At 43.7% G+C, this 15,216-nt stretch overlaps 1 protein-coding gene across 6 annotated transcripts in view; it reads right to left on the reverse strand.

The window, feature by feature from the left end:
* Nucleotides 1-2,543: 2,543 nt before the first annotated feature.
* KTI12 (KTI12 chromatin associated homolog) overlaps nucleotides 2,544-15,216 on the reverse strand; it is a 53,075-nt gene continuing 40,402 nt past the window's right edge. For all 6 annotated transcript variants that reach the window (XM_066592268.1, XM_066592266.1, XM_066592269.1 and 3 more), the window contains exons 8-10: nucleotides 9,172-9,234; nucleotides 7,598-7,666; nucleotides 2,544-2,858 (exon numbers count right to left, since the gene is read on the reverse strand). In XM_066592268.1, coding sequence (XP_066448365.1) covers nucleotides 2,715-2,858; nucleotides 7,598-7,666; nucleotides 9,172-9,234 — 276 coding nt within the window. In that variant the 3' untranslated portion in view covers nucleotides 2,544-2,714. The remainder of the gene's footprint in view (nucleotides 2,859-7,597; nucleotides 7,667-9,171; nucleotides 9,235-15,216) is intronic.

A 15,216-nucleotide genomic window follows, 5' to 3' on the forward strand; every position in this document is an offset into this window, starting at 1 on the left:
CTTCCAATCCATTAGATCCTTCAATTGCGTGGCATCCTCGAAGGGCAGGGTCGTTCTTTTAGCCACCTTGGCCACCGGGACATCCACTTTGGGTACTTCTTCCCAGCTCGCGCACACCTAGTCTTTAAACGGGTATCTTCTTTTAACCCCCCTAGCGTAGAAGGATCCCGCATCGGGCTTCTTCCATTCCTTTTGAATCATTTTAGAAATGTTATGGACTGGGAAGGTGTGTCTACGTCTTTTCCCTAGTCCCCCAAATATCGCATCCTGATAAGTACGCGGTTCTCTAGATTCCTCCATCTTAAGCGTAGCCCTGACAGACTCAATGAGCTGCACTAAGTCTTCTTGGTGGAATAAATATTTTTTGTAGTCTTCATGAGCTGAGGTCTCCTCAGGCGCTGGTTCTTCCTGCTCTGTCCCGATTGAGCTCTGAGTCTGAAAGTTCTTCCGGGCTATACGCCCTTTTCTGGCAACCTTGACCCGCACTCTGCACACTTTTTGGGTTTTGTTCTGGGAGGGGCATCTTTTTTATCCCCCTGGCAGACAAACAGAGTTTTTGCAGATAAGAATGCAACATTCCAAACATCTATACATTGGATCTTTTGCATAACATTTTACCGCACTTGCTACTTACAGCCCCCGCTGTGGCTGAGGATTCAGCAATGTCCAGTGCTGGAGCACTCATCTGTGATACCAGTGCTGCAGACACTTAGGAGCAATCTTAAGCCAGCCTGATAGCGATGGCTCACCTTACAACTTTCCTCTTCTCTCAGGTTCCTTTCCTCCTTTTAAATTTTCAAATGTCATCCACTTCCATCCCTTTTATCCATTTTTATGTTCAATTTAGTACTGTATATTTTCAATCGACCAAAAAAATGGATGGTAGTTGATGCCAGTTACATGTAGCGTTTAAGTAACAATTTAGAATATTCAGGATTGGCAATACACATGGAGCTAAGCTAGAGGTTAAAGGAACAGTCAATATAGTGTATGCGGTGGTGCCGGGTGTAAATTAAGTGAATTCCATACCTCATATGAAAAGAGGATTATGGTACTCATTTTAGCAGACAGTTTATTTGTATAAGCATGTATAAGGTTTCACCCGAGGGCCATATTTCCAGCTGATGGACTGTTTATATATAAATTTTTTCTTATGATTAGTTGTTACTTAAAAATGACTTTCCAATTACGTTTGTGGCAGTGGAGAGATGAAATGTATATACAAAAAATAAAAACTACTCATCTCTCCGCTTCCGCACTGCTGCCACTCCAGTTGACCCGTTTACTTTGACTGCAGTGGGCATGTGTTCAACGTGGCTGCAGCAGCCAATAGGAGACCCTGCCCCATACATCATCAGTCCCATCCCATAAACAGGCCAGGGCTGTTACATTAGAAGCCCACGTGACTGGTATATGGGATATCACAAGCTATATGCTGTGGAGCCAAAACACTTTGGTGCCACAGTGACTACATCGCCAATTTACAGGTTGGGGCAGGGAGAACTTAAAAAAACCTCAAATGGACTTTTTACTGAGAAACTGCTGAAATAGCTATTTGTATTACATGCACCTATGTATAGACAGTGTTGACTGTATGCTCTTTTATCAGGTGGTGAGCCAAAGTCCTCTTGGGTTGCTACCTTTGTTACTAAATAATATAGCTCAAGGTTTAAAAGAAAAAAAAAAAGCTACGGCTTCACACGACATGTGATTTTTATCTCCATTATTCCACCTGGAAACGTATGAATAAGCTGACAACAGGCAGTTAACATTATTATATTGTGGTGCTATATTTTAAGGCCCCTTGAAGAACAGTACTAGCACTGTCTATCACACATGGAATTGCTTCCAGACACCACTTTGTTCTATCTATGCACAACATAGCCTGACTGCTTACTATGAATGCTGGCGGGCGGGGAGCAGTCGTTCAGAAGTGAAGATGGCTGTTTGCACGAAATGGCGCATCGTTCAGCTTTCTACTTGCAGAAACTGAACAATGGACCAATTCTTGTTGAGAATGGTGCAAATTCACGTGCAAATACATGCAGCAACTCAACAATAATCGTCCCGTGTAAAAAAAGGGCCATAAGGGCGATTTTACACAGGATGATTGCCGGGTGCTTAAGAGCCTGAAAGTCCCTAGAAGACAATCACTCGTTGAACGCAGGCAGAGATAGCTTCCATCTGAACTGCCTATTTACACGGGCTGATTACAGATTTGTTTTTATGCCTGCATAAAATGAACGAATGATAAGCCAATGAGGTTGGCCATGTTTACACTGAACGACTGTTCCGTTTTGTACAAGCCAATGAATAAAGGTTTCATGTAAAAGGGTTGCACATGAAAAAGACAAAACGAACCTACTTAGTAGCCAATGATGATAGTAGAGCATATGGAGACAATACCAAAATGTGTCTACAATCAAACTGCAAGATTGACAGTTTTCCTCCTCAACGGGTTCATTGTAAAAATGTCCACATATTATGTACTAATTACTACAGAATACATGTTTACATGGTAAAAAAGCATTTTTCCATCAAAGTTGTCCACATAAATAAAAGTTTAAATTTATTGCAGAAACTGTGCACAGATGTATTGTTAAAAGCATAAAAGTAAGAAGTCAAATTTGTTAATGAAAATGTCCTTTTACAATCCACAGAAGACTTAATAGCTAAAAATAAATGGAGCGCGGAGCTCCTGCAGGCTCGGGTCTTCAGCGGAGGCTTTGGTTCAGGTACTGGACAAACATATTTGCAAGTTGTGAGATGTTCTCATTGGGATGAAGTTTGGTGTAACTGATGAACTGCTGACGAAGCCTCCGCAGCTCTAGCATATTTAGGATCCGAGGCAGCTGCAGGTGGAAACATTAAGGAAAGCACTGCAAATATTAAACCCTCAGGGCTGTCCCATGTAGAAAACTACAGGGGTAAGAGTTTTTTTGTAAACTAATGGTTTGTAGATTAGATCTGGTGTATGAATCACATACTGCTACCAAGGGGCCCATGACAATTAAAAGCAACAATTAATAAAAATAATCACACTTCAATAACTGACTGGAAATAGAACAGGAAAGAAATGTGAAGCAATTGACAGCACCACGATTGCCAGCTCTATACAGTCATAATTATAACATTCAACAATATACACCTATCTTACTTTTCTAGTCCTTTGTTGTGAGCCATTTCCGATGCTTGTTCCAGAAAGTATACCATAAATATGGAGAGCAAGAGAAATGCCTATACCTATGCAAGTCTAACATATCAAGCATTTAGGACTTATACCATACAGGGTGGGCCACTGAAAAGTAGCCCGCAACAAAGATTTTCTTTTAGACAGCTTTCATAACTCTGCCCCACGGTGTCCTTCCTGCAACAGCAAATCTTTATTGTGGAAGGCTATGTACCCAAGTAGAAAACCAGCTAATAAATATATTCAGAAACTGTGAGAAATGGTGCCAAATCTGTCACAAAGATTAAGAAACCGCGGCCTTCTTCCATTCTGGATGTTTGAAGTCTCCCGTGACTCCAGTGGATTGCAAATAGCTCTCGAAAATAAAATTCTCAAGACAGTCCCAGCACATTGGGGTATCACAAACGACGTGTTGGTGAGTGCTTTGTGCTGAAATCCCTGAATCCGAAACTGTACCAAATGACGTATGCAGGAACCTAAAAGAGTAACAAGGCTATACTGTATGTGGTTGCTGCGTGTTAGATGACTGTGGAACTCATTGCTCTACTTTATGGATGAAACATTTAATTTATCATGGCAAGTAAATTCACAGACCATGAGGTACTGGTCTACTGAAAATCCCCACCTGACTCACGATACGAACAGAAAATTTGGTGTGCATATTTGTGTCAGGAACACAAATATTTGGCCCAATTTTATTTGGATCAACTGTAAATACTGTAGTTTATCTGGACATGTTTGAACAATTTTAAAACTAAGTAACACTAGCAGAATGTACTGTTTTTACCAAACAAGAAGAGACAAAAGGACACTCCTCCCGTGACTCACTGGCACTGGTTCATGAACGGTTTATGGAAAAGCAAACTGTGAGAAAGGGGTAATGGCCACCACATTCCCTGGACTTGTCCACATGTGATTTTTATCTGTGGGGAAATTTAAAATCAGAAAGTGTATGTCAATCTGTGTCCCTGGATGACCTCAACGAAAACATCAGATCACTATCCGCAGTATGACCATTGAACAACTGCAGGTATTATGTTGCGACATGCCCATAGGTACATAGAAGTGAACAGGGGCCAATTCCAGCATCTACTGTAACATGCGGGTAAATCAATAAAGGTTTGTAAAAAGCAATCCACTTTCTCATTCTTCCTCTCGCAGTATTGAGACAGGCTACTTTTCCATGGCCCACCCTGTATGTCACGCATGGCGTAATAACCATATTCCTTTTGGAGCTCACTGGCAGCTTGTTACAGCTATATTGAATAGTAGTATAAATCGCAATATAGGGGCATCACTAGTAAGTGACATTTACAAGGCTTTTTTGTAAAGTTATTTCTTTATGATGTAGTGTCTTGTCCAGGGGTGTAAGTATAGGGCGTGCAGAGGGTGCAGCCATACCTGGGCCCAGGAGCCCATAAAGTCTCGCTTCCCCATATTGCAAACCAATACTATCAATGAAGCTTTATAGTTGGGGACCCAGTTTCAGATTCTGCACTGAAGCCCAGCATCTTCAAGTTACACCTCTGATCTTGTTCATATAAAAAAGATGAAACAATGTAATTTTTCACTTTGGACTCTTATGTGTCAACATTCAGGATCGTATCCCAAAATGGACAAAAGCATCTGATTTTACAGCTTACAATAATATCAGTAGTAGTTGGAAAGTTCATGGCAGAATAACAGGTTAATTATATTACCTGAGTCAAGATCATAGTAGTTTTCATAGAGACACTAGGAAAGGAGAACAGTAGACAGCTATATACACAGAGTGAGGAGGTATAAATAATAATAATCTTGGTATTTGTATAGCACCAACTTATTCCGCAGCGCTTTCAGGTAATTATTACTTATTACCCCCCCACCAAGCTGGGTACTCATTTTACCGACCTCAGAAGGATGGAAGGCTGAGTCAACCTTGAGCCGGCTACCTGAATCTTACGGGGATCGAAGTGTGTGAGACATCACTGCCAATCTACAGTTGGTTATGTTGTAAAGCTGTAGGGAGATGGCTAAAGTAGTTCCATTAACCCATTCCCGCTCCAGGGTGTAAGTTTACGTCCTGGGAGCGGGGTACTTCCCGCAACAGGGAGTAAACTTACGTCCTGGGGATAGCACGGGATCACATATGATCCTGCGCTATCCCGCAGCGGGAGCTGGCTATCAGTCACAGCCGGCCTCCCGCTGCAACAGCGGGGGGGGGGGGGGCATCGGAGATGCGCCCCCCACTGTTAACCCCTTCCCTGCCGCGATCTAAGTAGATCCCGGCAGGGAAAGAGTTCACAGAGGGAGCGCGCTCCCTCTGTGTCTTCGGCCAGCTCTCACGATTTTATCACGAGAGCCCGGCCTGTCGCCATGGCAACAGGACGCCAGACACTGGCGTCCTGTATTGCCAGTGCCTGAGATTGCTATATAAGCGATAAGGCATGGCAGAGCAGTAGCTCTGCCATGCCTTATGACAGCGATCATCAGGGCTGTGGTGAAAGTCCCTCAGAGGGACACAAATGTTGTAAAAAAAACCAAAGATTGAAAAAATGAATAAAAAAAAAAAATGAATGAATGAATTAATACAAAAAGGTAAATAAAAAATAAAACCCCACAAATTTGGTATTGTCGCGTCCGTAACAACGTGTACAATAAGTTGCACATGCTTTTGACTGTGCATGGAAAAAAGCGTGTAAAAAACGCTAAAAAACTAAGGCAAAATGCTAACTTTTAGCATTTTGCCTCACTAAAAAAAACGCAATAAAAGTGATCACAAAAGCCGTATGTACCCCAAAATGGTACCAATAAAAACTACAGCTCGTCTCGCAAAAAATAAGCCCTCATAGAGCTCTGTACATCAAAAAATACAAAAAGGTTACAGGACTTTGAATGCAGGGATTTAGGGGAAAAAAAAAAAAAAAAAGATTTTCATAAAAAGGGTTTTTATTGCAGAAAACTGGAAAAACCTAAAAAATTTTGTAAGAATTTTGGTATCGTTGTAACCGTACCGGCCCGCAGAAAAAAATGGAATGTCTTATTTATGCTGCATGATTAACGCTGTAAAAAAAAAAAAAAATCTATGGCAGAATTGATGCGTTTTTTTCTCCCTGCTATCATAAAAAAAAAAAAAAAAGTTTTACAATATAGTTAATGTACCCAAGAATGACGCCGATAAAAACTACAGTTCGCCACGCAAAAAACAAGCCCTTACACGGCCGCGTTGACGGAAAAATAAAAAAGTTATGGCTTTAAATAAATGGAGAAGAAAATCCGCCCAAATTTGTTGCGTCCTTAAGCCCAAAATAGGCCATGTCATGAAGGGGTTAAAGGGGCTGTACAGGTTTACAGATAATTTGCCTTCATACTTCTAAAAACATCCCCATAACTATCCCCAGGTTGTGTGTGGTATTGTGGATTAGTCCCACTTACTTCAATTGTGCTGAGCTGCAATACCATACACAATACCATGGACAGGTGTGGCGCTGTTCCTGGAAATAAGCAATCATGTTTTCTAAACCCATACAACCCCTTTAAGGCCTCCTTCCCACGAACGGATTTCCGCCGCGTAATTCGCGGCGAAAATCCGCTGCGTTGCACGCAGCTATTAGGTTCTATTGAACCTAATAGCTCCATGCTCACGATGCGTAATTCCACCGCGGAATTACGCACCGCGATTTCTCCCGTCCTCACCCGCAGCATGCTCTATTTTCTGCGGGTGAGGACGGGCTGTACGCACTGACGGCTTCCATTGCAGTCAATGGAAGCCGTCCATTCACGCTATCTCCCGCTGTAACCAGCGGGAGATAGCGTGAAAAAACGCTTTCCCGCCCACCGCCGAGCGTCATATGACGCCAAATGACGCGGTCCGGCCGCGTCACGTGACACGGCTGGTGACGCGAGAGCGGTGGGCGGTGACGAGCGGTGACGAGCGGTGACGCGGCGGTGGTGGGCGGGGAAGCGATTTCACGCTATCTCCCGCAGGTAAGTATAGGGGCTCTGGGGGGCGCCGTGACGGGCTTCACAGCGGAATATTACGCTGCGGAGCCCGTCACGCTCGTGGGAAGGAGGCCTAAGGTCTGCATGAGCATAACAGAAAATAAACAAACACTGTAAGGGTAATGTCACACAGCTTGATACAGCAAAATAATTATTCTGTTTTTGAACAAAAGCCAGAAGTGGATTCAAACGTGGTCTTATTTTTTCCCACAGGATAAACGTCTGGCTTTGGCTAAAAAAAAACGTAGTTTTCTTTTTTATTATTTTAAATTATATGTACTAGTATCACTTTAAACTAGAGGCAGGCCTAGTTTACATTTTAAGGCGTTTCCTTCCCTAGCTTCTGCATAAAAAATAAAAACAGGAAGATCACAATCTGCGCTGCATGAACCTCGCCAGTCTTTAACACTTATTTCTAAAGGATATTCTCTCGGTGGCTCCTGGCACCATAATCACATCTCCTGGAACGCTGGTCTTCTGGGCACTTAGAATAGCCTGTAAAGACAGATTTAAGATATCTTTTCATCTGAAAACAAAATATACTATAAAAAGAAATGCGTGTATGGCCATTTTCACATCTGGACTTGTGGGTTCAGTTTTTCTGCTAGGTTATTTGCTTTGTGTCACCACATTGCAGAACACACAATTTTTGTTTTTCCATAAATGCAGCTTTATGAGAGCTTGTCTTTTGAAGGATAATGTGTAGGTTTCATTGGTATACACAACCTTTTGGTTATTTGAGAGGGCAGATTTGCCAACGGGCTTCCAAGGAGAGATCGCCCTTTAGAAATCACTTAAGGCAGGAGGAGCTGAGCAGATGGATATATAGTTTTATGGGAAAAGATTCAGTAGAATCTATATAGCAATCTGCTCAGGTCCTCCTGCTCTATAACATGCCTGCAGTTTGGACAGCACATTTGCGCTTAAAGGGAACTTGTCGGCTCACAGTGTTTAGTTGTGCGTTTTGACAGCATTTTCTTGGGCTAAAAATGCTGCAATCAGATATTTTTCTATAAGCTCCATAGCAAATTTAAAAACACCACTGAAAAAAGACAAACCAAATTGATTTTTTATATATATTTTATATGCAGCGTACTTAAAGGGGTTGTCCCGCGAAACCAAGTGGGGGTATACACTTCTGTATGGCCATATTAATGCACTTTGTAATGTACATTGTGCATTAATTATGAGCCATACAGAAGTTATTCACTTACCTGTTCCGTTGCTGGCGTCCTCGTCTCCATGGTGCCGTCTAATTTTCAGCGTCTAATCGCCCGATTAGACGCGCTTGCGCAGTCCGGTCTTCTCCGTTCTGAATGGGGCCGCTCGTGCCAGAGAGCTGCTCCTCGTAGCTCCGCCCTGTCACGTGCCGATTCCAGCCAATCAGGAGGCTGGAATCGCCAATGGACCGCACAGAAGACCTGCGGTCCACCGAGGGTGAAGATCCCGGCGGCCATCTTCACCAGGTAAGTAAGAAGTCACCGGAGCGCGGGGATTCGGGTAAGTACTATCCGTTTTTTTCTTTAAACCCCTGCATCGGGTTTGTCTCGCGCCGAACGGGGGGGGCTACTGAAAAAAAAACAAAAAAACGTTTCGGCGCGGGACAACCCCTTTAAGAATTTCCAGTGTAACTTTAAAAAAAGATTGCACGGAAAGGTGTCATTCCAAAGAACGAAACAAACCAAAAAAACAACTCCATTTTAAAAATCACCACCATAGGTGTTTAATAGAAGTTTTAAAAACACCACAAAAGAAAATGAATTATATACCTAAATACATCTGGCTGAACCTGTCTTATAATGTATGCTAGGCGGAGGTGTGAATACTGCTAAGGTTTTGGCTACAATTTTGTATCCAAAAAATTTTTTTTTTGAAGATTTTTGTTAAACTTGGACTTGTTCAGATTATAAAAGTATATAATAAAACATCAACGCTAGAAAAGAAACAATTGTTTTCCATCTCTCACAAATACAGTCATGCCATTATTAGATTACACTCACAGTCACGACGTCCTGTGTCACCTTGTCCAACTCATGCAGAAAGTTTGTGGAGGACAAAGGTTGCTGTGCAAAAGAAAAGAAAGAAAATTACATCAGAAATGGAAATAAGAGCCGAGAAATAAAAAGCCTAATAATGATTAACAAGGTATTTTGACTACAAATTAGATTACAGTACTTAAACTAAATCACCTCAACAAGAAAAATAATTCATACCAGGAAAACGATGAATCATTCATTGTAAAAATTACGTAGAGTAGTACGTCAGTGTTTCATCAGCTTAAGAGGGAATGCATACGGGCAGATTTTTCACAGATATAGACTAAAAACATAAAACTTGATTGAAAATTATTAAAAACCTGGGCTAACACAAAAGGATAAACTAATCCTAAATCTAAGATTCTGAAGTAGGTCACTCTACAACGAAGGCAGAGTGACCCCTTGCTAGTTCACCAAGTATACCTGTCGCTCACCATCACAGCCACAGGTGCTATCTTCTGTTACATTCTGCTCACATTCTTTACTCTGTGGCTGCTCTATCTCCAGACTTAGGGAACTAGCAAGGGGATATTAATACAGTATCTATAAATAACAAGGCATTCTATTTAGCCTTTACATACCTTACGGAATATTGCAATTTTTACTTATGCGATTACATCATCAAGCAGTGATACCTTTTGATTGCCCCCTCACAGCATACTGATAAAAAGCTGAGAACTCAGCACGGTCCCGGAATCTTTGTCTTGTCGTTGTGTGTATGTCCTTTTGGGTTAACCCAGGTTTTTAATAATTTTCAATAAAGTTTTTTGTTTTTAGTCTATATCTGTGAAGGGCCTGACTAGTAATTATAAAGATTATGCATACCGCTGTGAATTCTCTTAAATTGCGGAATCCGAACGGGCGACCGCCTCCGGATTCCACAGCAAATACTACTCATAGCATGCAATGCAAAAGTGATTCTTCATGCCCACAAGCAGAAACCAAGTGCAGTTTCCGCTTGTGGATGAAAAAAAAACAAAAAACAGCATGTTCCATTCTCCTGCGGATTCCGCACAGACGGCTTTCACGGAAGTCAGGGGAAGCAGTCTGACTCGCGACTTGTCCGCAGTACAGGAAACATGAAAGAAAAGAAGAAAATACAGGTACGTGCGGAAGCCGGCTGGGTGCAGGGTCAGATTTCGCTGCGGGTTCCCGCATATGGAATCAGACACGCACGTGTGCATGCGGCCTAGATGAAAATCTATCGCCTATAATTTTTGTTATTAATTAAAGCCAGATAGAGACACATTCCGTTTACTAATCAGTTTTCTGATAGTAGATTTTTTTTTTTTAATTCTATGGTCCACGTATGACTATGAGGGCTGCCATTTTGCCTTTGCTGTAGAGCTATATTTACAGCAGTCTCATGAGCCATTCACACAATAAACAGGAGCCCATTGACATACAGAAGACCGTTCTAGACATGCTCTGTGCAGAAATCATTGTGCCTGGAGGGGCAGTAGATAAGCTGTGACCATCACCTATTGTGAATGGTGGATCTTGTGTTACCTTTCATTGCAATCCTGCCTGTGATAATGAGGCAACTACTCAAAAGCTTTCTCTACAGAACATGAAGTGTCAGACAATTAGGCTTATGGCCCTTTCACACTGGACGACAGATGGGTAAACGACTGCACAAGCGCTGATGTCACCGCCAAGGTCATTAGCACTTGCACAGATCGTTTAGACAGACTTCGCCACTTGATCACGTGCTTCCCACTCAGTGCTTCACCATTTATGTAAAGCGCTGAGCAGGGAGCATTTACACGGAATGAGAATCCAACGATCAAGCAAAGGTTTTTATGCCGACGAAGAATAGGGAGCGATTTTTTTTAAAATTTACACTGTACGATTATCACTCAAACTTGTTCGTTTGATTGAATTTTGAGCGATAATCGTTGCGTGTAATTGGGGCTTCAGTCTCACAGATGCATGTCCCAGGCCAACCGTAGGGTTTACTGACCCGAACTGTCACTATCATAGAGATTCCTCTGATGGTGCCATTTCGGGTCAGTAAGTCCTGTTGTCAGGCTGGAACGTCTGTATTACAAATGTAGAAATACAGCTGTAATATGCTCATGTGAAACTGACCTTAGGCCTTCTTTACATGAGCATATTTGCGTGTATAATACCCTGTGCTGGGTTCATGCTGCCTGTTGGTCGAACCGGATGACAGAATTTACTTTAAAAAGTTTATTACCCAATATAGTTATTTCTTATATAAAATATAACAATGACTTTCATTAAAAACTAGAATTTGTGGGGGGCGGAGCCTGGACGCCGAGCGGTATGGCAGCTTGAGCACATCGCTCCCGCTTGCAGGCACCTACAGAGACCCACAGCAGATGCAGTAAAGCCGAGAAATGGGCAAAACGAGCAAGGACAAGGGCACAGAGCAACAAGGAACCCCCCGGCAGCTGAAGGGACAAGCCGACATGCAGCGCTTCTTTAGAGACAGGAGCGCTCGTTCCCCGCGCCCCCCCTCTAAGATGGCGCCGGCCAGGGAGCTGGTTCCCGCTCCTGACAGGAGAGGGGAAGAAGAGACTGTCTCTGATGAAGAGGACAACGAAGGAGTCTCCAAGGGCTTCATGAGGGAGCTGATTGCTCAAGCTCTGAGCCCTATCAGCGCTGACCTGGCTGACATTAAAGAGGAGTTCAGGCAGCTGGGGCACAGAGTGGAAGATCTGGAGTCCACATCTGCAGCAATCACCACTCATGCAAGACAGTTGGAGCAGGTGGTAAAGGAGCAGCATCTTCACCTTAATAGAGCGTTATTAATGCAGGAGGACCTTGAGAATCGGAATCGTCGTAACAACATCCGCATCAAGGGACTTCCGGAAGCCGTGGCGGGTGAGTGCCTTCCTAAAGCTGCTAAGGAGATTTTCGGTTCCCTCCTTGGGGAGGACAGAGCGGCATCGATTAATATTGAAAGAATACATCGTGCGCTCAGACCCCTCCCTAATGCAACTGAATTACCTAGAGACGTTATCTGTAAACTGCTCAACTTTCCAGATGCTGCAGCCGTCCTGAGAGCCGCCAGGTCCCATAAAGACCTAAACTACGAGGAGTCCCCGATCCAGATTTATCAGGACTTGGCGCCATCCACATTAGCAAAACGTCGCGCCTTGCGCCCGTTGCTTGAGGCGCTCAGGTCCAGGGAAATCAGATATACATGGCTTTTCCCGTTTGGCCTCAGCATTACTCATAGAGGTAAAAGGGTTAATATGCGCACCGCTGAAGATCTTCAAGCTCTCTGGCAATTATTGGACATTGAACCAATAGATCTACCCAACTGGCAGCCTCTCCCGGAACTACCTCCCCTTCCTCACCTGGAGGACCCGGGGAAATGGATCGCCGCAGGCAACGCCAAATCCCCGAAAGCAAAGAAGAAAAGAGCGAAAGAGGACCCGTGAGTTTTTCACTGACTTAAAGGGACGGTGATCCCCTAGGTCTGAATGAGTTCGCCTTATGAAAGAGATCTCCTAATTAAGCTGCGTTGGCGTAAGTTAAGCTGTGACGTCCCATGGATCCAGTATTCTATCATCCAGAGAACTTCTTCGAGACCACGGGACAGTTGATGTGCGGCACGGTCTCGAGCGTCTGAGGCGAACTGACTGTTACGGTTATACTTTCTTATTGCTTCTCTTTTCTCTCCTTAAAACTACACCCTTTTGGGCATTTACTGTTTACAGTAGATTTTTGTGCTGTTTTACATCTAGTTGGTTTCCGGGGCTGCGAGCCCTTAATCTTCCTTGCTCTAATACTAGAAATATCTTGTTATATCTAACATGTTTCTCGTCAGCTATATGCGCACATGGTGGGGTCTCTCTCCCGGCCATGTCCGTATGATATAGCATGTGGGTTCCTGGGCGGTGCCTGCCCGTCCAGGCAGTGTAAAAATTTTCTGTCGTCCCACTAGAGTACTTTACTCGGTGAGACCTCAGTAATCCGCTACCCCAAGAAGTCGGGGACTTACGGTCCGCCGACCCTCCCTGACCTTAATCTCTTAGGTCATTTGTAGACCCGAGATAACTTATTGTTGTTTTTTTTTCTTTGACTACTATTATTATTGCTGGATTTTTCTCCCCTTACCCTTTTGTTGTAACCCTACATCTCTTCCCCCCCTTCCTCCTCTAAACCTTTCGTGTCCTCCCCCTTCCCACCGGAGCTCCCAACCAGCCCTGGGAGGGGATAGCTGTCAGACGGAGATATATAAAGCTACGGTAACCTCTGCTGATATTCTTTCCAACCTTTGTGGCTTTACAGGGAGACCGTTATGGACAGCCTTCGTCTCACGTCCTTCAATGTCAGAGGGCTAAATTCACCCTCCAAAAGGCACAACTTGGCGCTCCTCCTGAAAAGGTATGACACTAAAATTTTATTTGCACAGGAGACACATTACAAAGGTCATAAACACTTTAACCTCCCGGGGAATCAATTCCCCAGGACGTTCCATAGCACTCATCCCTCGTCGGCCTCGAAAGGGGTCTCTATTTTTCTGCACAAAACGATTAATTTCGTGGAAGAGGCACTATACAGGGACGATGAGGGCAGAGTTCTATTCATTAGAGGATTCTTGAACAACGTAAAAGTCACTTTAGCTAATCTATACGTCCCGAACGTGGAACAAGTTTCCTGGCTTCTTAAACAATTGGAGGTCCTCAGACATTTTAGCTCAGGGCAAGTGATTGTGGCAGGCGACCTCAATGTAACTCTCAACCCGTCTCTGGACGCGTCCTCGGGCCGATCCCATATCTCTCAACCTAGATTGAGAAGACTCGGTAGAACTATACATGAACTAGGGTTAGTGGACGCCTGGCGCTCACTACACCCCTCAACGAAGGACTACTCCTTCTTCTCATCGGTGCACTCAACGTTTCAGAGGTTGGACTACCTCTTGGTCTCCTCTGACCTCCTCACTTCCCTAATTAGAGCTGATATTGATACAGCGACAATATCAGACCACGCCCCTGTCCACCTGAACATCAGATCGCCACACCCGTCCCACCGAGAGTGGAGATGGTCCCTTAACGCCTCATTATTAGACTCTGCAGAGGAGAGAAACCTGCTATCCAAAGCACTGGAGGAATACTTCCTTCTGAACGCCTCGGGCGATTTGGGAGCCCCAATCGTATGGGAAGCACATAAGGCCTATATGCGGGGCCTCTTAATTGCCCTGGGCGCACGCGTTAAAAAACGCACACAAAAAGAAATTGATGAAAAACTGAACCAAATAGCAAAAATGGAACTGTCAGCAAAGCTCTCACAGACTCAACAAAACTTGAACAGCTTAGCGTCACTGAGGGCTGAACTGAAACTTCTCCTAGCGGCTAGGTTCAATAAAAAGCAACTTCAGTTTAAACATAGAATATATGCTCAGGGCAATAGAGGCAGCAAACTGATGACTGCCTTGATCAAAAAAGCCAAGGTTAAGAATCAGATTAACTCCATAAAGTCTACCTCAGGTATTTCGGTGTCTTCCTCAAAGGATATAGCGGCGGAATTTCAGAAATACTATTCTGCGCTATATAATTTGAGAGACCAAGCCCAAGTAAAGACCGCTGAAGAACCTCGCGCATCAATAGACAAGTTTTTCTGTCACCTAAATATCCCTAAACTGAACCATGATGAGGCAGATTCGCTAACTAAGCAGGTAACCCAAGCCGAGGTGGAGAAATTGATCGCAACAAGTCCCCCAAATAAGAGCCCTGGTCCCGATGGTCTCACCATTCAATATTATAAGGCCTTCCTACCCATCTTAAAACCGAAACTTACAGACCTTTTCAATGAGCTAATGGGAGGGGCATCCCTGCCGAGACAGTCTCAAGAGGCCCACATAACCCTTATCCATAAAGAGAACAAGAATCCCGAACTTTGTGCAAGCTATCGCCCGATATCCTTAATCAATTTGGATATGAAGCTGTGGGCTAAGCTACTGGCCAAAAGGCTGGAACCCTTCATGCCTCTGTTGATTGGCGATGAACAGGCCGGCTTTGTCAGGGGAAGGGA

Source organism: Eleutherodactylus coqui, chromosome 2 (assembly GCF_035609145.1).
Source record: "Eleutherodactylus coqui strain aEleCoq1 chromosome 2, aEleCoq1.hap1, whole genome shotgun sequence".
Classification (NCBI taxonomy): domain Eukaryota; kingdom Metazoa; phylum Chordata; class Amphibia; order Anura; family Eleutherodactylidae; genus Eleutherodactylus; species Eleutherodactylus coqui.